Source organism: Haemaphysalis longicornis, unplaced genomic scaffold (assembly GCF_048455015.1).
Source record: "Haemaphysalis longicornis isolate Haplotype H1 unplaced genomic scaffold, Haemaphysalis longicornis Haplotype H1 scaffold_4, whole genome shotgun sequence".
In the NCBI taxonomy this organism is placed as follows: Eukaryota; Metazoa; Arthropoda; class Arachnida; order Ixodida; family Ixodidae; genus Haemaphysalis; species Haemaphysalis longicornis.
This window is the reverse complement of record NW_027526361.1, coordinates 40,187,694-40,212,719: the sequence shown is the minus strand read 5'-3', so window position 1 is coordinate 40,212,719 and position 25,026 is coordinate 40,187,694. Positions and strand designations below refer to the sequence as shown.

The window sequence follows — 25,026 nt, the reverse complement described above, 5'->3', positions numbered from 1 at the left end:
GTAGCCATCACGAATATTTAGGCTAACAGAGGTTGCAAGAGGCTCATTCTTGTACGGTCGAGTCTTGTCGCCTACTTGCTGGCATACAACATCTCTCTTCTGCTTCAGAAACAGGGCCTTCACCGCCATTGTCGTCCCAATCATCATCGTCTATCATTTCTCGCGAGTGCACGCGATCTCAGTCTCGCGTGAGCGCTCGTGGAGAACGTAGTAATCGCCGGACACAGCTATCCCGCCCCCCTCTCGCGCAACCCGTTGGACAATCAGAAAGCCCTGCGCTTTCTTGACGCCGCTTTCTTGGCAACATGACCACCCTCAGGTACGCGGGCCACTCCAGCGTTTCGTTACCGTCGGTTTTGGCTGCGCACCTCTTAGTGAGTAGGGCCACCGCGCCCCGCCCATTCGAATGGCCCACTCTGCTCTAGGGTGCCCTGCCCGATGTCATCGGCTTTTTATTAGCATAGCCGCACTTTATCTCAACATTGTCGTGCGGTCGGGTTCTTGTAGAGCGAAACGCCACTACTCGCAAGGTCATTCATAGCGTCGTAATGACCTTAGCTGCCGCAGCGCAATTGTGACAGGTGTGACGGAACACCACACGTCGTGATCCGCTGCGGAGAGGCGTCGCAGCTGCGCCCGCTCGGAAACTGGCTACTGCGGTAACACGTGACTAAGCGAGGGTTTCTCAGTCGCAGGCACGATACTAGTAACAGCTGCTTCGCTGGCGCTTGGTCGCTCACTCCCCCTGAATGGCGCGGCGGCTGGGCCGTCTGTGCGTGTGTTTCAGCGGAAGCGTCAGGCTTAATCCAATCACCCTGAAGCCTTGATTTTATGAAACTCTGTGTCCATAGTCTTTGAAAAAACAAAACAAAAAAAGCCACACAGGCCTTTTGCTCGTAATAACTAGTTTTACAGGTGTTAACTCTGACCCATTTTGGCCTTGCAGCCCCGCCAGTGCTTCCAGCAGTCTCGGTCCATCGAGATACACTGGCGCCGACGGAATCAACTCCACGATAGATGTCGTCGGTTACCTCAAGTGAGTGGACTCCAATTGAGATCTTAAGTTTAATGTGTGGGCTAAACGCCCTGTGTCCCGCTGTGAACGGCTGCCTATTATCGTTTTTTTTTTGCCATCGCAAGTACACCTTTAACGTCAGATAATGCAGTGAGCACTGCAATTACAGCCGTTATTGGTGACCGCACGTTTAGTTGTTCTTCGCCAGAATGCGCTACACTGTGAGCGTTCCAGAGCGAAAAAAACACAGCTGATGAAAGCTCCACATTTTCTTTTTTTCTTTTTTTTTTTTTTTTGCAGGGACGACAAAGGCGCGGGCACTGACTACCTCATTGTCTGCGCCGTGATAATCACCGCAGGTTGGTGACAATCTTGAAACGCTGTAGGTACATCAGTCGGATGCGTAGGCCCATTCTTATACAAGCACAATGCATTAAATCTGCGATGACCTGATTTGGATGTTTATCGCGAGGAGAAAGATATCGGCGACTAACACAAATCATGACTTTTTCGCACCTTTCGTACGAAATAGTAATGCGAATGTTTATTCAATCTGTGGACAGACACACTGCTTTGCTTGTGGTGGAGGACAGTATACGGCAATGCAGATATTTCTAACAACAGAAGCTTACATTGTCTAGAGGCCAGGGTGTACACCTTAGTGCGCTACTGGATCGTGCGAAACATCGATTTTGATTTACTGGTCGTAGAGCCTATTGAGCATTTCGCGCTACATTTGTTAAATACTTGCAGAGCCGCTCAAGTTTCGCCCACGTAGCTTGCGCAGCATGAAGTATGCGGAACGAAAAAAAATGCCGGGGTTGAACGCGGCGAAACCAAGTTTGTCGAGCGATAGCTCGGATTTTGCGCTGAGAGCGCGCAGTGAACGCGCACAGTATTGCATCGCAGTACAAAACACAGGCGCTGGTCGGTTGAGTCGCAGCTACAGGCACAAACACGCAGTGATCTTGGATGAAACCAAGGCCTCCTTGTATAATGTCTCGATGGCACGCGCCCTGACCCGCTCCCCCATGCCCCACTGCGCACCCCACCGCTTGGAACGAGCGATCGCTTAGACGCTTTCACTCCGCAACCTCAAGAGGTGCTGGGTTGACCTTGGCTGATCTTGAAGGTCAGACAGACGCTACCAGGGACGAGCCGTTTTCTGGGTTTGTACCTGGAGTAATAGCGCTTTCGCGCTAGACTAGGTTCTGCAGCCTCGCTACGACCTGCGGATGACGTGTGAACCCGTTTACTGCAGTCGTCCTGAAGAAGGCCCAGCGCAGGATCCACTTACCGTACACCGTGTTCATGTTCATCGCCGGCATCGGCCTGTCGTACCAAGACGTGGACAACGCGGGCCACGCCTCGGTGTCCTCGTGGTTACGGAACGTCAAGTTCCACATGCTCATGGTGTTCGTGCCAGCAGCCACCGTGTACACCACGCAGGGCATCAACCACTTCATCGTCCGAAGGTGCGAGCGTATCGTTGATTGATTGTAGGGTTTAACGCACCGACGCAGCGCAGGCGATGAGGTGCGCCGTAGTGGAGGGCTCCGGATTAATTTTGACCACCTTCGGATCTTTAACGTGCGCCGAAATCTCGTACACACAGGCGTTTTTGCTTTTCGCCTCCATCAGAAAAGCGGCCGCCGCGGCCGGGAATCGAACCCGCGACCTCGTGCTCAGCAGCACAACGCCTTAGCCACTGAGCCACCGCGGCGGGTTGGTGCGGGCGAATCGTCGAGTGCACAGCGCACTTGTTTAAGTTATGCCATTATTAATAAAGATTGGCGGCTCTGTTTGGCGATATGAAAGCGCGCTGCCAAGCGCTATGGTATTCTTCGGCATATCGGCGGGCTCACTGCTTTCGCGGAACCCAGCTAGGAGTTCTCCATCATGAACTACGAGGTTGGTATATTGGAAACTTGGAGGCATGGCGTGAGAGGAATTGATAGATCGGAGAAAAGGAAATTAAGGGAAGCAGGGCAGGCTCTGCAATCCAGCTTTAAGCGGGATTAAGCGTAACGCAGGAGGATGAGAGTATGAGCTCATACCCACTTGTCTCTACTCCTGAGCCACCGGTACTAGGTTATCAGGGTCATGGGAGCCGGAAGTGCACAACATGGTGCATATAATAATTTCGACAATCGGGGAGGTGTTTGTAGAGGAGCACCGCATAGGCATTTTTTTAATGCACAGGTGCATCGGTGTAAGGTCCAAAGCCTCTCTAAGCGAGCGCCTACTTCCCTTCCCAGATGCCACCGGGAGATCGTGGTCTTTTCCGTGTTCACCCTGTTCATCAGCACGGGGGTGTCGGCGCTATACGCGTACACCTTCTTGGACACGACCGAGATCAACTACAGCCTGCTTTTTGGCATCCTGCTCTGCTCCAATGAGCGGCTGCCCATCGCCGACGCGCTCTTTGAGGAGGGTCGCTACCCGATCCTCACCACCATGCTGCAGGCCGAGTCCATCCTGAACAACCTCTTCGTCTGGTCCGTCCTCGACATCGTGGAGACTCGCGTGCGTATGAACGCCCTTCTCCGAGCGCAACTTCGCCGGACGCCGTACGCTCCCCCAAAAGGAGATTGCTTGGCTGCTTTTGAGATCTCATTTTTGGGGCATGGTAGGGCGATGGTTATTACGAAATCTTAAGAAAATGCCTCACTCGAGTCAAATTTTCGGACATCACTCCTTCACGTATGGATGTCGTCTTCTGCCGAAACGTCGGTAATTGGAGCGGAAGGAAGCGCCTATGCCAAGCCCGGTCACCAAGTTGATCTTCGATAACAATGGGAAAAGACGACGGAGAACACAAAAGAAGCTAGATAGCGCTCTGCCGTGCACAGTGTGATTTGGTGCCGTTTCGCGTTGTTTGTAAATCTAAACTCGCCGAGCTTACCGTTTTAGTCACGAACAAGGAAATAGATCTCTTCGAGGGCGGCTCTGGTGATGCCGAGCATATATATTCGATCGAATAGACATACCGGCCACGAGGGATATTTTGTCTGGCTTGGCAAAGTCTCATATGATCAGTACAAGTTTATGTCCACTCTATCCGCGAGCCTCAACTCATGTCAATGCCTCCTTGGAGTAAGCGCATGAGGACGCACGGGCCGGGTTGGCGGGTTCTGCCGGAGCTAGGCGACTGAAATAGCGGAAGTGTTGGATGTATACCGTAAGCCGGGTGCGAGATCGGATACACTCGTGAATCCTTCCTTCCCCTTAATCCGTCCAGTGGGGAGCATTTTAGGAAACCATGGAATTGAATACAAATCTGGTTTTCGCCGTCACCTGAGCTGACATTATCTATGTGCCCTTAGCAGTGCACCCCACGAGAGAAAATGTTAACGGAAAATGTTCAACGTCCCCTCCATCACAGCCGATAAATGCTTTCACCCTTCTCTTCTTGCGTGGCTGCTTTTGGCAGCTTTCGGTGTCGGTGATGTGGCTGCTTTTAATGTTTTTGTTTCAATAAAATGTATAGATTCATAAATATCCACCATCATGCGTTAACACTGCTTTCCGCCATGTACCAAGTACGTTACGCCTTCTGCCAGCTTCCCCAAGGCGAAGAAATCCCTTGATATCTGTAAAAACCGATCATCAGTCCACCGCTTTGCCACAGATGAGTTGCGAAAGTAAGGGATAACACTTCTCGATTCTAGACCTTGAAAGCGGAGCGTAATGCTGCCCAACTACGCCATGAATTTTTTTTGAGATACTTAAGAAGATTATCTCTAAATTTAAGTGATGCCTCCTGCAGTTAAAATACAATTGATGCGCGTGAATGGAGGGACACAAAGCTACCAGTTCTTCAACTAATACAGGTCCCGTACGAGGTGTGGATGTTTGATTTGAATGAAAAAAGGGGGTCTGCAATGCTTCGTCAGTGTGTGTGTGTGTGTGTGTGTGTGTGTGTGTGTGTGTGTGTGTGTGTGTGTGTGTGTGTGTGTGTGTGCGCGTGAGTGAGTGAGTGAGTGAGTGAGTGAGTGAGTGAGTGAGTGAGTGAGTGAGTGAGTGAGTGAGTGAGTGAGTGAGTGAGTGAGTGAATTGTTGTTAGTGAACAGGACCTAGCTCTGCAGAGAGGCCGCCGATTCCTCCGCCTTAGCAGCAAAAAATGCTTCGTGAAAACATACTCTCGTTGCCATCTTCCACCTTACATCGCGAACAGAACCGTGACAACCACAGGTGCCTCACGCCATCGTGTTTCGCCTCTCTTTGAACAATGCCTTCGCCTTAGGATTTCGCAGAGGGAGCTAGCAGCGCGACATGGCAGTCTTGACGAAGCGTACGCACTGCGCGTTCCCCAGGAGTCCCCGGGCGTGGCGCTGACGTTGAAGCACCTTCTGGAGTCGCACGTGTTCGGAGTGCTCGGGGGCGTGGTGATGGGTGCGGTGGCCATCTGGTCGCTGCGCCTGGCGCCGCAGAGCCAGAGCAGCAACACGTTCATGCACATCGTGCTCACGTACATGACCTTCTGCCTGCTCGAGGTGATGAACTTCTCGGGCGTCGACGGCGTCGTCGCCTTCACCCTGGTCACCACCTCGCACCGTCTGGTCGCCTGCACCGAGCTCGAGGGCCTGCTGAACAAGTACTGGTCCGCCATCTACGACGTGTCCGGCTTCCTCTCCCTCTTCATGTCCTCGCTCTACACGGGCGAGCTGCTCTTCATCTTCCTCCGCAACCAGGTCGTCTCGAACGTACGTCCACTTACTACTAGATCGTCTCTTTGACAAACATACGCGTCTTGGTTCGCTGCAAAACGCGCCGACAAGAGAAAGCAGGAAAAGTATGAGACAAGTGCTTTCCTTTTTTTTTTCACAGAAACACTCTTGTTGCTTCGAAAGAACACATTGTCTAGAGCGCCGTCCGACGGCACTCCGGCTCAGCGCCCCAGGCATGGCTAGTGTGCCGTCTGGCAACATTTGAATATTTTGGCTAGTGTGCCCTCTGACATCAGAATATTTAAGACTGGGCTATTACAGGCCACAGCGTCTGCGGTTGTGGTGTAGAGGTTCCGTCTTAGGATTCTGTTACAGAAGTCCGTGGTTTGAGCACGGCTCGCGCTACCTTAGATTTCTTTTACATGACCTAGATTAGTTTTTGGAGCTAAAATGATTTTTTGTCACTTCATTTGGTTATGTTAGGTTAATTTACGTTACGTTGCCCTAATGAAGGCGAAGGAGTGCCAAACGCGGCATTTTGTCATCTAAATGCCGATGGAAGCCGCTTTAGCGGAGTGCCTATACTACCGTAGGATGGCACTCAAGACAGAGCCTTGAAAGGATTGGACAAACGGCTGTACAGACTAAAAGACAAGCGCGCACCACAGAGCGCAGCGTGATGTCCGAGTTTGTGGGGCCTGCGCTATGTGCTGTGCCTTCCTCTTTCTGAGCGTCCGTGGTTAGAGCAATTCTTTATACTCCTTCTACTTTTTTTCTTTACACCAAGTGGTGCCTCAGATTGATTTGTTGATTCTTTTGTTAAAGCGAAGCGTTAGTGTTCTCATTGATGGCGTCTGTGATGCGAATACAGACGCCCTGCAGGAAAGCCAACTTTTTCTGACGATGGTGATGATTGTGGGCGAAGTGCAGTAAAATTAAAAAAACTTCCCTGTTAAGCTTGGCGACAGCTCCATTATGCCCCCTTTGCCAAAGGGTGATGTGCAGCAGAGGTAGGAAATGACGCAAGCGTGTGACAGCGTGACGTACATAGGCGTAACGTCATGTTTGGAGGTTTAAAATCGGCAGCCGTTACCCATAGGACCACGCAGGATGATAATGGCGTTACTCTGTTTTGTAAAGCTGTTATTTACAAGAAGTTAAGCCTAACTTCCCATTTTGAGGTTTAGGACGTTAGGCCTAACGTCACATCTTCGGGTGTAACACCTGAAACCGGCACCCACTCACCCACTCAAAAAATTGCTCACTGAACGCCAAGCAGCAGGTACCAAATTTCGTCGTACGCCCCAAACCCAAACTTTAGGACTACGGAGTGCACACCCGAGAGTTGGTGTGGGTATTCTAGAAAAGCGATGCGTACCTCCAGAGTACACATACTCGCAGTGTGGGATTGGTTAAAGAATCCACGAGAAAGCTTCGCGTTCAACCATCGTCGTACTTAGACGGAGGGGTGCATGAATTCTTTTTATCGCGGCTTAGAGCGGAGTTGCTTCGGCACTTCGAGCCATTCAGCCTTTGGACATTCCCGAACTGCAACGTTAAGCTAGGCTCATGAACATCTTTTGAGGGTTCTTGAGGCGCAGGTCCCTCCACGTCTCGGTGATTGTCCCGTTGTTATACCGCTTGTTATTATACGTTTGTAGTCCCGGTGGAGCTTTGTGTGCAGCTACCAAAAATACGAGGTGATCGAAGCGCGAAAGCCAAGTTGATATAAAATGTGATATGATTCTTGAACGAAATTCATGTAATTTCAACCTGTCGAGGTAAAAGTATATGAACGAGATCGAGTAAGAGTTATCGCCGTGCTAAGTTTTGAACTGGGTAGCTTTCTACCGCGGGTCGATCAGCTTGGGAACCTAAATGTTCCCTACAGACGTAGGGCTGCTTAGATGTGATTCGAAATTGATTAGTTAATCTCGTACATTTATACGTTAAACAATGTTTGAAGAAAATTAACATACTAACGGCATTTACTAGCTAGTAGGGGATGATTAGTAGTAATTACCTAAGCTAAACTATGGGTAATTAGGCATAAGAACAACAAGAGTATTTAAACTGTAAGAGAATTAGCAATAGTAGTTTATAGTGATTGCAAATGCGCGCTGTTTGCTAACAGCTAACAAGTCGTTAAAGATCTCCATGTGGTCAAAATTAATCCGGAGCCCTACACTCCGGCGCGCCTCATCACCTGCGTTGCGGCGGCGCGTTAAACCCTACAATGGAAGAGCTAACAAGTACAATAATCATCCACCGCCGCGGCTCAGTGGGTAAGGTGTGGTGCTGCTGGGCCCCAGAACGCGGGTTCGACAGCGGGCGCTTTGGCAGCTTATCTTATGGAGGTGAAAAGAGAGAACGCCCTTGTGTCTATGTTTTGGCGCATGTGAAATATCCACAAATAGTCAAAATTAATCCGGACCCCTCCAGTAACGTGCGCCCCATAGCTCAAGTGTTGTTTCGGAGCGTTAACCCTGACAGTAAATCAATCAACAGGCAATTATCTATGCAGTCTTTGCAATGGCGGTGGCAATGACAGTTAAGTCATCAGCGTCCCTACGCTACGGTATTAAAGGCAAACCTGTGTTATTAACCATAGAGTATTGGAACTTGAGGTAGCCACCAAATATGTTCGTAACCAGCCTCAATGCAGAGAAAATGGCGTCCTTACACCATGTCGTGTCAAAATGGTTACGGAAAATACCCGTAGCGTAGAAAGCTTGCATTGTGGAGTAGTGCTCCAGTTTTCATGTGACTTGCAGTACGTTTGCCTGAGAGATGGCTAACGTTTTATGGCTTGTGCTAATGTTTATTGCCACGATATATCTTGTTCTAGTATTTTTAGAGAGGCAGCATCATCCGAAGAACACACGTTTCTTAAAAAAAAAAAAAGCAAATAAGACCGGAACATGATACAAAACAAGAAGTACACTGTTCTCGATCAAAGAAAAATTTCAAGCATTTGGGTAATAGATCCTAAGAGAAAGCAAAATCCCTCAACTTTTCACTGAGGGGAATATCAGCCCAGCCCAAGAACACTAATTATGAGGAGCCTATTGAGGGGCAGTGAAACCTTCTTCCTCGCACATTGAGGGGGCGTTCTTTGTGCACTTCAAACGGTAGATATAAACGGCACTAAGGATGGGTGAGGCGCGACATTTCCGCAGTATTTTCGGCGGCTGGCGCTGCAGGCGAAGTCTTCCTTCCGGCCAGCCACCATGCTTATCTCCATGGTTTCACACGTCAATTGTTTTTTCAGTACATGGTTGCCTACGGAGTTCGAACCCTGGCCCGGCTGTTCTCGGTGGTCGCTCTGTTCCCCATCATCGAGCAGTTTGGCTACCCGGTGTCCTGGCGCCAGGCGGTGGTGACGGTATGGATGGGCCTCAAGGGCCCGCTGAACATCACCGTGGTCACGTACCTTTACCACTACCAGTCTACCATCAACGTCGAATACGTGGGAAAGGTATCTCCTCCATATGCGTGCATGCGCAATTATTTGCCGGAAGCATGCTTGATCCATCGATTGAATAATTGCTGGATAGCTGCATTGTTTGATAGATTCATTACTATACTGCTATATTGATGACCTTTTTGCTTGCTTGATTCCTCACTTGACCTATTTGGAAAATATTTTTTTGTTTAAGATAAGCTTATCACGTAAAACCACTTGAGCCACAACGGAAAGGTGATTACAAAGGACGCTGTGTCTGAAAAATCAGTGCGGAGGATGGTAGAGAAGCAGAGATCGTGTTGCCGAGTTCGATATTTCCTTCACTTTGTCTCACTTCGTTCACTTCTGTTTCAGCTTGATGTTTCAGCTTGATGAAGTGCAAGATTGCTTGTGTTCGTTCTCGCGTAGAATGGAGAAGATCCACACAACGTCGTCAACAAGCGACTGCACTTACCGCTCAGCGCTGTTTCCAAAACACGCCTTGTCTAATTCCAGAAACATTATTATTAAGAGAGGCATTAAATGAGAAATGTTAGAATCCCGTAGCGCACCGTAGAGGTTTATTCATATTCTATAAGCTCAAACACCAGTGCGGCTGTAATTATTGCTGTAGTGAGATATTGGAGGAGTTGCGCTTGTATACCTGGTTAAAATCTGGTTCTCTGTGGCATGGCCATTTGTTCACAGACCTTCTCGCACATCGTTTCCGACATAGTACTGGGCCAGCTGATCAACGTCACGTTCCTGGAGTTTGTGTTCAAAGTTTTCGGTAAGATGTCGTTTGTCCCACCACCAATACGACATCATTCACTTCTGATCATGTGCAGCGAAATAAAAAAAAAATTACCACCGCTTCGTAAAGCCTTCTAACATCAAAACGGCGTCAAAAGTGCGCCAAAACCTTCAGTAAGCGTGCGTCCAGCCTTCGCTGAAGGTGCATCCAATCGACCGTAAAACGTTCGAAGATCGGAAATGAAGAACAAACCCATGCGACGATCTTTTGCGCACTAAGTGAGCGCATCTACAAACGTTCTGAATGTATGCCGATACGTAGTTTGAGATGGAGGTACACTCCTGGACTCCGTGAGCTTCACAGCGCAAAAACAGACCAGGGACAACAAGAAGAGAGACTGCAAACAAGCGCGAAGCTCATGGATTACCAACTAGCCGGAACCCTCACACTATTGCACTCCTTCTAGATCGATGCGTATATTGTCTTACTAAAACCGTTTTGACGCAAAGGAATCCCGGTTCCATGCATGCGCTGTGTGTCCAGAGATCTTATCAGAACTTTTCGGTCGACCAACCGGTATACGGGGAAATGCATTAGTCTTTTGACGCCATTGGTCTCACTAAAAAGCTTTTCAAATAAAAAAACAGCTCTCGATTATTATAAACGCACTCAAAGTCGACCAGGAGCCTGCAAATCATGTTAGTTACTGCTATCTAATCTGTGTGCGAGATTACCTTAGGAGCCTGCAAAGCGTGTCAGTTACTGCAATCTAATCTGTGTGCGAGATTACCTTTAGACAAAGATGATTAAGCCGCAGTGAAAACGTGAAAATAGTGGTGCCTAATTATTGCGAATGGGTAAAACAAGGAGGCTTGGACAAAGCTGGATGATGATGATGATGATGATCGGAATCTATATCTTCCTGTCGGCAACTTCCCAGGCATCCTGGAAGTGTCCGAGATCGAGCAGCGCACCATGTCGAGCGCCGTGACCTACCTGCGCGACCACGTGGCGGTGGCCAGCCGACAGCAGCAGACCGACCCGAACTTCCTGCCGGTTGACTGGAAGTGGGTGTTCCGCCACACGATCATCGAGAACCCGTTCGCTTCGGCGCCCAAAGCTTGGGTGAGCAAACTACAGCTAGACGAATTCCCTGGACGTGACGCACAAGGCCATGCGAAATAAAGTTTCCCCTAAAGTACGGCAAGGCCGAGGGTAGACCTCTTCAGCTTCTTCGTCCTGGGGGCAGCTATTTTATTATTATTGTGCTGTGCTAGCACCATTAAAGAGACCCTGCAACCCTTTCTTCAACTTTTATCTAAACCTTGAATGCTTCCAGAACTCAGTGCTTTCAGTATACACTTTCAGAATACTTTCAGTACTCAACAAAAAAGAATCCAGTACTTAGAATAGCGGGTGTGACATTCGGGAAGCGTCCCCGAACCGGGATCCGTCGCCTCCGTTATGTTTAGGTAGTGTAGGGACGAGCAACTAGCAAAGGTTTCTGCCTTGGCGATGGCGATAAAATCCGAAGGCAAAACTTAACTTGCCTACTGCGTAGCGGGAGATGACCAGCAACTATACAGGAGCATCACCCTTCTGGGCAAGCTCACACCAAGGCTCGAGCAGAGTGACAGCGTGGCCCGATGCTGCCAAAAGAATGCGGGCTGCGTTTGGAGGAACCGCGCATGTATCCCCGAAGCGCTAACGGTCGAACAGTTCGGGTGTTTTAGCACGCGGTACGAAAATACTACGGATACACACACCTTCTTTCCAGAGATATTGAGGGCAGGCAGAAGCGGCGTACGTTGATCTTGAGAGACGGGGAGAGGAGATCTTGGCGAGTGGCCTCCGCTGGCAGGTTCAAGTCTCGGCAAACTGCCGCGGCTCGAGTCATTGCTGGCGGGTCCTGTCTCAACCGTTTTCGAGGAAGGGGGACTTTCCGCAAGGCACTGGTGCACTACATGAAACTTGCAGCGCGCGCGCTGAGGGCAGCGGCACGCTGAATCGTAACAGGGGACACAAACTACGTCACAAAAAATTTGCTGCTCTATGCCCCATAGAGTTTCTTACAGTATACACTAGAGAGGATTCTGGCGCTAACGTCTATGCGGCTCACATGAAGGTCGTCTGTGTTGTCATGGGCCGCCATTATACATCGCGCTCGCTTTAGTTTCATCATTGGCTTGGATTGAAATGTTTTAGTGACCGCAAATTTAAACAAAGTGCCACAAAAACGCGAAGAATAGTGTGTAATTATGTAAGTGGAAAATAAAAACAGGCTGTTGTAAAACTAAGGAAAAGGGAAGTAAAGCGTATTTTTGCCGGAACGGTTGTGCCTGATATTCCGCAGGCCAAGGTTGCAGTTACGAACAATGTTAATATTTGTGGGGTAACTCATTAGAGACTGTGATTTTATTAATTTTACCATTATTTAAAATAATAAGTTGTTTCAAGAGTTTCGAAAGTTTTTTGAGCGCGCCTATGAAAACGTTGCCTTCGTGGTGAACCGTTGCACCACGACCGCCAGCTAGTTCAGCAAGAAAAAAGAAAACGTGGCGTTAAACAGTCGTGGACGATTACAAGATAGGACGTACACAAGCGCCCATATCTGTCGCATCTTGTCTTCGTCGAAGTATGTTTTGTTTCTTCTTTTCGTCGGCTACAAATTTCGCGGCGGCATATTACCCGCTCAGTCATGCGTCCTTCGACTGCGGCATGAGCAACGTCATGTGCGATCACGCATTGCCTGTTGTTTCACTGAACACGGCTACCACAGAAGCTCGTAAATGTGTTAATGCATAGTGAAGAAAGCAAATCCCCAAAACCGCTAAAGAATCCAATTGTCATGCCAAGCCCAAGTCAAAAAGGGGTATCTTCCCATGAACCCCCATGACGACATGGCTTACGAGGCGTAGTTTCCTCTCTAGTATACTTACTAAGAAACTCTATGCTATGCCTATCAGATCTTGGCGTTTTTCTAGCGCTCGAATGACGTCGTTACACAGCGGCCATTGGTAGGCTTACTTTCAGTTGCAGCAATGAACGCATTCGATAGCCGCCGTAAAAATAAAGCAACAAAAGCGAAGCAGAAACGGAAGGCGTATCTGCTGCGGCGAACAGATCCCACGGTTCATCTATTGCTCGCAATAACGATAGCTTCCACAGCGCTTCCAGACGCGAAGAAAAGAGGAAAAGCGTTCATCGGAAGTGACGAAGAGTGCTTTTAAATTGGCGCACCGGCACGACGGCCTGCGCATACCGTTATCAAGCTTAAAGAAGGAAAAGGTCTATATGTTGGGTCCCCGACCATCTGTTGGGTCCCTTCACAGCAACGCTTACATTGGCGGCATGTGCTTCGTGGGGGCCTGGAACTGCCATCTGCCCCTTTCTTTTACTGGAATCAACCTTTCAACTGCAGGAACAGCTCTAGTAGCGGCGATGATGGAAATCACAATTGGGGGCTTTTTTGGCCACGATTGCCGAGAAGGCTCTTGTCCAATATTGCTAATCGCAGGCTGCGCCCGTGTAGTGATAGCTAAGACGCTCTCTTTGCACTCACATTGCGCTTCGCTTTTTGAACTTCTTGCGCAGACTTCTTCTTTCGCACTTGAGGAAGTTGAGCATGTTTCCCAATGCCAACAATTGGCCGTGCAATGACTTGGCGCTTTCTCAGGGGCCACCGAATGCCAATACTGATCTGTTTGAAGTTCGTTCAGGTGCGCCCACGGCAACCGTAAAAAGCGGAAACTGCGATAAGAGCGAGCCACCATACGTAATGGCTGCGCCTACAAGCGCATGCGCAGATAAAGTTCGTGGTAAAGGTTCATTGCGAGCTAGGATGAAAAGGCAACGAAATACATTCACTTCGGGCTTGTTTTAATTGATCATTTTTTGCAATTGATTCCCCTTCTTGTCTTCTCGGATCATTGGCGCATTAATTTAGAGAGTAAGTGTCCCGTCTTTGGTGAGATGAAATCGTCTAGAGTAATATAACTGACATCATCTTTGAAATGCTTCAAGTAATATCAGTTTATCGCGCGGAGTGACTTGCCTCGGAGACAAAAGCTCACTGTGACGGCGTGTCGCTTGCAGTTCACGATTTCCGTGAAGAGGAGGCCTACCGAACAAGAAGTGCAGATTAGAGCGGAGCACTTTGCGGTCGAAAACGTGCTAAGGATCGAACAGGTGGGTGCACTTGTAATTTCTTGTAAACCATGCTATTTTTCAGCTTGGTTTACAGCAGCCAGGACAATGGAATGCTAAATTTCGCTCACGCCAACGTATAGCGCGGAAAGAGAAGCCAACACAGTTGAAAATGACGACAAGAAAAATTTCTGTAGTTTGTCGTATTTTCATGGGTCGTACTGTCGTCGTATTCTTGTCGTGTCGGTATTCTGATGTTCTGTCGTGTGTCATGTTCAGGTCCTCGTTTTAATGTTCCGTCGTGCCGAATTCCTGTCTTGTCGTGATCCTGACGCTCCATCAGTAGTTGCACATGGTTTGAATGTTACTGCCTATTATGAAGAGTAGCGTAAATGGAATTTCTGTTATGACTACAGGAATGTTTGTCATTGAGAAAAGTTGACTTTGTCGCTACGACAGAAATGTTTGTCGCAACAACAGATGACTTTGTCGCAACAGCAGGACTTCTGTTGCCACAACAAAGCTTTTTATCGTACGTCAGATTCTTGTTAGGTTTTTGCGGTATTCCTGTTGTGATTTTAGACTGGTTATAGTTTGCCGCTATTTGCTTGCAACCGTGAAGTGTGCGTACAAAGCGGTACCAGTGGCCTGGCTGCGGCGCAGGTGAGCTACTCCAGGCAGTACCGCGAAGGGATGATCCAGAAGAGCACCATGATGATGCTCCTGGCTGCCCTGCAGTACCCGTTCGACAAGAAAGTGTGAGTACATTGCTCGTTTCTCAGCACTATACTGCAGGCTTGTGCCACGGAGGCGGTTAATACAGAGTTGTAACGTCCTTGGTCTGGAAAAATACGCTGTTCCTGTGTCATTCCCAAATGTAATATCACAAGTGGCCTGTGCCTACACGCGGATTTTAACAATTCTTCCTACAAAACCTGGCGTATAAATTGCTTTTCAAGGTAAAGCTTCTAAGCTTTTAAGGTAAAGATCAGGCGGCAACATATACGCTGCGTGCAGTGTATAAGTGTATTCCTGGCGTCTTGGCGTTTTTGACAACGGAGATGAAGCCGGTTTAACAGCTTTGCTGTAAAAGTCTGTCTTTGAAGCTCGAAACTCTCTAGCGCAAGGCGTAAAAGTGTGTCCCAATGTTCTTTACCTGGGCACTTCCCTCGCCTCGCCTCGACCAAGCAACTCCACCACCCCCCGACCCAGCAGCCCTGAAACCTTTCGACCCCACGTACAACTCCATTCCTCTCCCACTACACCTACTCCCGACGGCGATACCCTCCCCCTCCCTCCTCCCTCACCATTAAACAAGCCTACATCCTCCGCCGACTACAAACCGAAATTACTACAACCACATAATCCCATCCCACATTCCCCCTTCCCTCTTCCCACCCGACTGCCTACATTGTCACATCGATCTCAACACTTACCACCTCGTCTTCTCCTGCCCCCAACACTCACACCCCTCCCCGTACCCTGAGCAGTGGGAGTCCGAGCTGACCAGCTCCGCACCAGAGATGCAGGTCGCCCTGATGCAGCGCGCCCTGGAGGCAGCCCGGATAAGAGGACTCCTGCACTTTGGAGGCTAACCACACCCTTCTACCCTTCCCTTGAAGCTCAATGAACGTTTTACCGCCACCACTACCACGCGTTATGAAGCGCTCCAGCGCGAGGCGTAAACGAGCGTCCCGGTGTTTTTTTAGTACGCATTATGTTCTACCGCAAGGGGTAAATAGTTTCCCGGTGTTTTAGTACCGTGACTGCATGAGGCGACGATTACGATGACGACGACGACAGGAGACGCCAGCAGCCGGGCTTCGCTCCTAAAAGTTAGGTATCAATCAATCAATCAATCAATCAATCAATCAATCAATCAATCAATCAATCAATCAATCAATCAATCAATCAATCAATCAATCAATCAATCAATCAATCAATCAATCAACTCGTTTATTTCCCAGAATCTGGAGGGGCCCATTGTCTAAAGGCAGACTTAACAGTATGACGCAGGGAAATTTTACTCTAAGATTTTAAATAGAACATAATGTAGCGAACTAGCTTTTACACCGTGTAATACAAATGAGGTAAATTTCAGTATATCATTTCGCAAACATACAATTTCGCAAATACAAACAATTTCCAAATTTTCAACTTTATCAGGCTCTGAAGTACCAAAAGAGCATCACCCATATCACATAAAGGTATGTGTAAAAAAATAACGAAAAAAATAGGGTATCAGAAAAACCATTTGCGCTTCAAAGGGTAATAATGATTTACGTTATTAAATCAACAATTGGTGGTTTCCAGTTTACTATTTACTGGCAAAAACACTTTTAGCTGTGCTAACAAAAAATTTGCTGCAAAATCGTATCTATTCAGAATAAATGGCAAGTTGTGTTCTAGTGATTGCACCTTGTAGTTATTGCGGAATTTTCGCTGTTGCTAGTTGTCGGTGTTGCGGATATTTATAGGGTAAGTTCTGGCCTGGAGTGATGCCGAATGTATGAGAAGGTTTTTAGTTGCTAACGAAGAGAAGTGGAAGCAGCGAAAAATTCGGAAGTCGTGCATGTAATTTGCCTTGATTGTGGGGAGGAAGTCCTCGTGGAAGAAAAATCGAGGTTTTCGATATGGTGAACGGCTTTATTTTGTAAGATGAGTATTTTATTGATTTTTGTCTAGTTGTACACATTAAAGGGGCACTGACACAAAATTTTGAAGGCGAGATAACTTCGGAGATAGATTGGTGGGAACACATTTACATCATCTGCAAAATATCAACGGCGAATACAGCCTAGAACATATTTAAAATCAATATTTAAGTGTGCGAAACGCAACCGAACAGCCAGTAGAGGACCACGCGCAATCGACATCCCGAGGATATTGAGTAAATAAACAACATTCAAACACGTCACGAGTTCGTGCTTGCCGCTTCCGCACTGCCGGCACCGCCGCTCCAATCGGAGGGCCGGAGGGCGGAGCTTCTGCTCTCGAGAACGAACGACCCGATCGTTGACGGCGGAGGCGCCGTGATTTCGTCAGCTCATTGGGCAGCTGGCCGCGACCAAAGTTCTACAGCGATTCCAGGCACTCTGTTTCTATTACTGTTTATTACCATTGGATGCGAAAACTGTTTCTATTACTGTTTATTACCATTGGATGCGAAAACGCGCCGGAGGTGCGAAAAGCCCACTTAGCTAGCCGCACGGTCGCTCTGCAGGCGGCGGCCACGGCCGCGTAGTGGCCCAGGCTGGCGCAGGTAGCTCGAGTGATAGCTTGTTACCGCTGCACGAAATTGTCCCCAAGTCCCGACCATGGTGGCTTACATGAAAAAGGAGTTAATGATGCGATGGCGGGTTGCATTAAAAATTGTCATTTGCGCCGCTTACGAGAGCGGCACTCGAATATCCGCCGCAGTGCTAAGCCGAACACATCTGTAGGCGGACCTGTAGGCAGACCGGCCGGCTGCTCCCAGCGCGCGCCTTGCCACCCACCGTCTCGAGCGTCGCGCGTCGTTCTTTAGCCGCGGTAGCATTTGCACTCGCAGCGCCTCCGTCACATCCACGGTCGCTTTTTAATTAAGCGCCTCACGAGATCAGTACGTGGGGGCATTCGCAGAAACTGCCATCGATGCGGATTCGACAGTGCTACGGCGGCTCTGCTCTGTGATATCCCTCCGACGATCACGTGGTCAGCTTTGTTCACACAAAATCCACAAAATCCATCGTTTCGCGGCACTCGCTGAAACCGAAACTGCGACTGGCCGCATTGAAAATGCCTCTAATTAAACAACCGTCGCACGCTGAAGCAAATGAGGTTTCTACAGGTTATAAGTAGGTCACTAGCTACTTATCGCAACAAAAAAAACAAGATGCAAAATTTTTGTGTCAGTGCCCCTTTAAGCTGCAGTAATTTATGTACGAAACAAAAAAGGGCATTGCAAATGTTCAGTTTAACCTTTTCTGGGAAGAAGCGTCGTGTGCGCGCCAGCGCACCAGCTGCAGAAGAGAGTTTCTTAGAGGTGTTATGAACATGTTTACCCAACGAAGCTTGGATGTGAACGTAACACCGAGGATATGTGACCATTTACTAATTCTGTATCATGATTGGCTTATTTTAACGTGTATTTCAGCTCAACTCTTGTGTTTTTGCTCGGAAAAGAATTGCTTTCGTTTTATTTGAATTGATTCATATTCGGTTTGAACTTGACAAATGTAAGGAATTACTCAAAATTGCGTTACATTAGAACATTAGACCATTTTCGCCAGGACCAGAAAGAAGTATAGTACTGTCATCGGCATATATTGCAAATGTTTATAAATTAAAAAGCAGGGACCTAGCACGCTGCACTGAGGAACACCGGTAGAAAGGCAGAATGTTCGCCAGAAATATGCACTGACTGCGGTCTGTTTTATAGGCCCGATTTCATTAGTGTTAGGGGCTTCCCACGAATTCTCCAATGCGATAACTTTTTAACTAGAATACTATAGTTGAGACAGTCGAAGTCTTTACTGAAATCAATAAAAAAGGTTAAAGTAAACTTATTGTTTTCTGTATTTGACAATGTGTGCTCCATTCACAATTAGCAAGGTTTTGAGTAGACGTTTCTTTCCGAAAACCAAATTATGCGTCCGTAATGATATTTTTTCTTCAAGATAACTAGACATACGCGAAAATATAAATTTTTCTAAACAATTGGAGAAGACTGGTATGACAGATATAGGCCTGTAATATTGAGGATAATTTGTCTCCGTGCTTAAACATTACCCTTACACTTGCTCGCTTCCTAATAATTTCTACAACATACTTAACAGGTTTTACTTGAATGTTGTCTATATCTAATGCTTTGCTATACTTTACGCCCATAAAAGTTCTGCATACTTCGAAATCATCAGTAGGCTAAAAAAAAACCGTTTCCAGTAGGACCTCTAACAGGTATTCGGAGGGAAGCAGTTTCCCGAGCTGGTACATGAATGATTGTAAAGTACCTGATCCGCATGAAATTTTCCAGGCAGTTTGTGACCATTATGGAATATTTCGGTAGGTGTTTATTTTACCGGGGCCTAGAGAGTCATTTATTAGTTTCCAGACAACGTCTAGTTGTTTTGAGCATATGTCTTCAAACAACTGCTGGTGACACGTTTTTTAGCTTGTCTTAGCTGATTATTTAGTTCGTTTCCTGCTTTTTGGAAGCTTCCAGTGTATCTACAGAAAGTATTTTAAGAAAGAGATGATAGAGTTCATTGTTTCTTATTAATTCTTTGTAGAAGCTCTGTCGTAATCCACGGTTTCTTTGTTTTTTTTTTACGCGAAAGAGTCACAAAAAGGAAATTGGGCTGTATACACTTAAACGAATGCTGCAAGAACGAATACGCAAGATTCGGATCTGTTATTTCGAAGAGCGGAGACTTCTAAGCGACAATATCTGACTTAAAGGATTTATAAGCGTTTTGGCAGATGTCTTATGTAAGTAATGGTTTACGTTGATAGTTTCTGGTTTGATTTTTACTATGATAAAACATAAATATTGGACAATGATCACTTATATTTGATGTAATCGTGACGAAGTGGCCTGGGTGACGCGTGTTGGAGTATTAATCAAATTTACGTAAGCAGTGGACTGTGATGTTATCACTAAACGACCACCCATGACACCGTCATCTAGTATATCTACGTTCATATCGCCTCCACAGATTAAGGAAAAATCGTTTTTACAGACGTAGTCCAAAACTTAAAAAAACCTGCAGGAAACATGGTATGTTCCCGTTTGGTGGAAGGTATATTGCCCATGTAATTTCTGTATTAGATGTTAAAGTCAACACTTTATAATCCTCACTTACTGTTGTGAACTCGGGAACTAAGTCGTGAGATCTAGAAGAGTGTACGTAGATAACAACACCACCTCCCTGTCTGCCAGATCTGTTATAAAATATTTCTATAGGCGCCTCATTGGAGCATACTTTTTCGTTACTATACCATGTTTCGGTGAGCATAATTATATTGAAACGAAAAGAAATTTGGCTGAAAGAGCGTTTACATGCACTATGGCATTATGGGACTCTGTCGAGGTCGGAACGGATTCAGGCAAGGTGAACTGGTAGTTTATTCAGGGACAGCGTTTTCTTCCATTGACATAGTAGTAGGCAAGCTAGGGGTCATCTTGGCAAGATCACGTTCATCGGATATGTGTACAGGGTCAGAGTTGTCCCTTTGCTTTGAAAAGATTTTCCCAGTTTAGCTCCAAATCTATTTCCAGGGTCCCTTTTCACAGATATTCGGAGAAGCGTTTTCAAAGCCTGACATAGATGTTCGTTCACGTACACAGGGCGGAGGTATCTCTAGACCAATGTCCTTGTGGTTGACCCTCGTTTTCTTTGCCTTTTTTAGAACAGTGTCACGTTTTGTCCGTGATTTGAACTGAACAATGATGTTAGATTTCAAAGGATCGCAAGGGGGCGCCCTGTGACGAACCTCAACGTTAGACGCAGTTATATTCTCACTAATTGCCGTCCCTATCTTGGATACGATCTCGAGAACGGATTCATTTTCGCTCTTGGGGACACCCTGTATCTCAAGATTAGTGCAAAGCGAATTCTGCCCTGAGTCGTCCATCGAGGTCAAACGCTTTCTTTTCAAGACATTTTGCCTGCAGTTCCTGCCTCTCTTGCGTTCCTCGCTTTGTTATTGACTGTTCAGTCTCAAGTCGCTTTTTTAGGTCACCAATTTCCTCATGAGCATACTCAATGCTTTCTTTCAGAGCTTGTTGCTCCGGTCGCAATTCTCGTATTTCACTTCTGAGGTCATGTTCGAGGGTTTCCTTAAATGTTTTTAGTGTTTGGTTCAGCTCATCTTGGAATTTCAGAAGTTCCGCTTTCATTTCTTCTCTGAGCTTAGCTGACTTTTCCGACATGTTGCAGGTTGACGATGTTCATCAAAAGACCGAAACCGATACAATGGAACCTGGCAGTCGCGGTGACAAACATTGTCCAAAAAATTACTGTCGTAAACGTAACTAACTTGCACCAGAGAAAGTCGACAGGCGCTCAGTGGTGCGTCCGAAGTGTCGCCGCCTCTGCCAAGTGGTCTCGGCCTTCGGACGTCTGCTTAGTGCGTACAGAATGGCGGGTAGTCAGCGTTTTGTGTTACAGCCGCCTAGTTAAGTACGCCAGCGCATTTTGTAACACAAAATGGCTGACAAATAAAACCGATTTTTTAAAGGCAAAAGTATCAGCCCATTTGTCAAATCTCCTTTCCGTCATGTTCGTTCCATATACCCATAATCCTGTCTTATGATGCCGTGTTGTCCTCAAGCCTACCGTTGGGTCCACGTGTTTGGGTGTTTGGGTTCACGTTGATGTTTGGGTGGTTTTTTTCACGTGAATGTAATTGAGTTAAAAGAGTAACGGTACTGGCTTACTGGTAGCAGAGAACATGATCATGTATACGTAGGATTCTGATAAGAGCCTTGAACACAGGCAATAAAGGTAGACCCCAACGCTTCAGAGGTATAAGCAAATGTAGCAGAAAACGAAAAAGCCAGACCAAGTGTTGGGAGAGATGCTATACCGTAACCTTCTGGGGCAGAGGGAACACCTGTGCCGCCACTTTTTCAAGTTTGAGAGACACTATTTGTAAGCAGGAGCCCACTAACCCAAGAACGTGTTTTATTGAGCTGCAGACGTGTTCGACGTGTGACATGTTCGACTGTCCTTTGCGCAGCTATATGGGTGCGGACACCATCGAATCGCTCACCGACATTCCGGAATGGATCAAGTGGACGGTAAGAAGTGACTAAATGTTGAAAATTACAAGTGAGTCAGGCATAGGAATGCTCTCTCCACACAATTCTTTTCAAAGTCACGCTCCCGATTGTCGCATACTTGGTATGCTCGGTCCATAAATTAGTAATCGTTTTTTTTTGTTTAAGAAATAGTAATGTGACCAACTGGCTCAACCTCTTATCCTAACTGTATATAGGTGATCAGAAACGGACATTCACTGTACGGTTCTGTTAATCAACACTATGAATTTTGTTGCGTAATTTTATGATGATTCAAGCCACAACTAGGTACAGTGGGACGTGCCTAACATTTTGCTTCGCCTTGAGAAGTCAACCCGTAAGGCAACTGTCGGCAATGTTCGTCACTATTTCGTCAGAGACACTATTCGCCCAAAGCCTGTCTTTGTGATATATAGTTGTGGACCAGCTTCCGGCGTTTTCCTAACCGAACGGCTCGCCGGATGATATCCGCGGGGTGGTTAGGCGCCGCTTGCCGACGGCGGCTCAAAGCCCCCAGCTCCCATGCAACGCTGAGAGAAGACTGACCGGCCTCTCGCTCATTCGTGCCCGAGCTCGCATGCACGCGGCGAGTCACGTGGTCAGGCGCGAACCAGTCGCGGAAAGCGCGGCTGCGAACGCGGCCGTCGGCGGTACTCGGCCCGTCGAGTCACGTGATGTGTTTCCAAGGATGAGGCGCAGCAGCGGTCAAATGAAGGTGAAATTGACCGTGACAGCGAAACCGCTCGATGAGGGTAGTAAGACTTTGCTTTAAAATATTTATGAAGGCCTCTCCGCCCCATGCGTGCGTGCAGAAGGAGCGCCTGTCGGTCTCGAGCTTCGGCGAGGACCTGATGGACGACACGGAGTCCTTCCAGAGCCAGGTAGAGCGTAACCTGCAGGAGCGCGTGATCGACCTGTTCGAGCACGAGTTCTACGAGCTGGTCATCACCAGCACCACGCTCACCTTCCTCACCTGCCTGCTGGGAATGGTGCTCTATACGCCCATGCAGGCCAGACTGCAGTCGGACGCGATACTCGTCATCGAGGGAATCTACATCACGCTCTTCGCCGCCGAGATCACCACCATGGTGCGAAGGATACGAAACAGCAGTGCCGTCCTCTGCCTAATGCATGCCATGGCTTCTCGGATGGGCCCGATTGATTGTACCTTTTTAGACTTAAACAATTTGAGGTCTTACCTTTTCAGTAGTTCCTCCAGGCAGAATGAGGAAATTTTGTTGGATGGAGATGAGAAACAACAAACAAGACCGACAAGGCGCCTTCTCATTCGTTTTTTCTCGTGTACGCGTTTTTTAAAGATTTTAAACCCTTTTCTTTCATGTCAAACCAAGAAGACTGCATCTACGTCTCTCTTAAAATGGATGACGCGATAGCGTTGCTTCGCAATCGAGAAGCGTCTGGGAATGGAGTTGCTACATTTCGCATTTATGCTTTCTAAGCACTGACGTTCTGTGACGAGTGCTAAGCTAGACGCGACCGTCTTTAACCCCGACGGCACAGGAGAGACATAGGCTATCTGCGCTTGTGTGGTTCAAGATGTGGGCGTTAAAAGTTCAGGCTGCGGGTTATTGGTCAATTTGAGCGAGGAGGCGACGGAGCCAGTGTTTAAAAGTGTTTAAAAGTGTTTATTCTGAAGCGTCGTGGCCTGACTGAACGTTTTGGTTTTTTATGAGACACAGAGGGAAAAAAACTTTTAATGGGCAGCATTCTTTGCCGAGTACTCCCCCAGCCGCGAGCGTGTAAGTTCCTGCATATCCAAAATAATGCAGATTTCGCGAAAGTTCCAAATGTAATCGTTAGAATAACGTAAATGGAGATAATTTTAAACAGAAATCTAGAGAAGCGAAAAGTCATTATTTCAACACTGTACTCCCCAGCTTCTTAAAAAACAACCCACATAGATTTTGGAACCACTTCCGCCATAAAAAACACACTCACAACTAAGCTTTCGTCCAGTTAAAAAAATAGATACAACCAATTCTTCCGTTCTGTCTTTACTAAAGATAATGGTGTCATGCCGGACTTACATCCGCGACGTGGTTCCACCATCGAGCCACTCGTTATCACAGACGCCGGTGTTATTAATCTTCTGCTTGGCCTAGACACTAAAAAAAGCGTGTGGTCCGGACAATACACCAAATCATTTTTTAAAGATACGCACAGTGGTGCAGCAGATACCTGGGCCTTATTTTTTGTAAATCCCTCTCAACATCCAAATTACCCGAAGATTAAAAAATAGCTAAAATTATTCCGATTTACAAATCAGGCGATAAATCCATTGAATCAAATTTTCGTCCAATATTGCTAACCAGCACGGCATGTACACTGCTCGAACATATCATTCTGAAACATTTAAACATTTTTCTTGAACAAGACGGCATTCTGTCCAATAGCCAGCACGGTTTTAGCCGGGGTTTATCCACCATAACACAGTTAGCCGAAGTAATACACGACCTCGCGCAAGGCATCAACAATCACCGCCAAACCGACATAATCCTACTCGACCTATCCAAAGCATTTGATTGTATTTGTCATACAAAGCTAATAACTAAATTAAGAAGCCTTATCGGAGACGGAGAAATTATTACTTGGGTTCGAGATTTTTTGTTTAATAAATCCCAGTTTGTTATTTTCTAACATTTTGCATCAGACACACTACCAGTGACACCAGGAGTGTCCCACGACTCCGTGCTTGGACCCTTGTTATTTCTCATGTATATATATTGTAACGAAGAAGACAGGTCCGGGTCAAGGGATTAAAGCTCAGGCCGAAACTCAAGCTGAAGCAGGGCAATCCCCACGGACAATCCCCACGCATCAAGTGCGCAGCATGCGCAGCGTGATCGAGTTCAGTTCTGGCTGCCCCTGCTTCTTCGGCTGCTCGAGCTCCTTCGGCCTCCGTCGCTTGATCCCCTCGGTTCCTTGGCTGTCTAAATAAACCCCACTACAATATTAATAACTACTAATACAGATTGTAAAATAAAGTTAATTGAAAATGACTGTATTATTTATAAAGAAATTAACGATGAACAAGATCACCACTTTCTTAACAAGTCTTTTAACACCATTGGAGAATGGTGCTCTCATTGGCAGATGACAATCAACGTAAAAAAAAATCTGCATGCATGATGATAACGCGGAAAAAATAACCCTCTAACTTTCGCTGCAACATAAATGGCGCTGCTTTCACCA

The 25,026-nt window shown here is 47.1% G+C and overlaps 2 protein-coding genes across 2 annotated transcripts in view; both read left to right on the top strand.

Moving 5' to 3' along the window:
- The first annotated feature begins 305 nt into the window (after positions 1–305).
- On the top strand, positions 306–6,699 carry LOC144179724 (uncharacterized). Its single transcript, XM_077708167.1, has 7 exons — positions 306–319; positions 947–1,036; positions 1,316–1,374; positions 2,277–2,490; positions 3,274–3,541; positions 5,332–5,721; positions 6,679–6,699. The coding sequence occupies exons 1-7, from the start codon at positions 306–308 to the stop codon at positions 6,697–6,699; spliced, it is 1,056 nt and encodes a 351-aa protein (XP_077564293.1).
- Positions 6,700–9,061: 2,362 nt separating this feature from the next.
- The window catches only part of LOC144178537 (sperm-specific sodium:proton exchanger-like), a 38,628-nt gene continuing 22,663 nt past the window's right edge, over positions 9,062–25,026 (top strand). Inside the window, exons 1-7 of the mRNA XM_077706469.1 lie at positions 9,062–9,163; positions 9,839–9,920; positions 10,825–11,009; positions 13,980–14,072; positions 14,694–14,788; positions 21,753–21,813; positions 22,626–22,901. Coding sequence (XP_077562595.1) covers positions 9,077–9,163; positions 9,839–9,920; positions 10,825–11,009; positions 13,980–14,072; positions 14,694–14,788; positions 21,753–21,813; positions 22,626–22,901 — 879 coding nt within the window. The 5' untranslated portion in view covers positions 9,062–9,076. The remainder of the gene's footprint in view (positions 9,164–9,838; positions 9,921–10,824; positions 11,010–13,979; positions 14,073–14,693; positions 14,789–21,752; positions 21,814–22,625; positions 22,902–25,026) is intronic.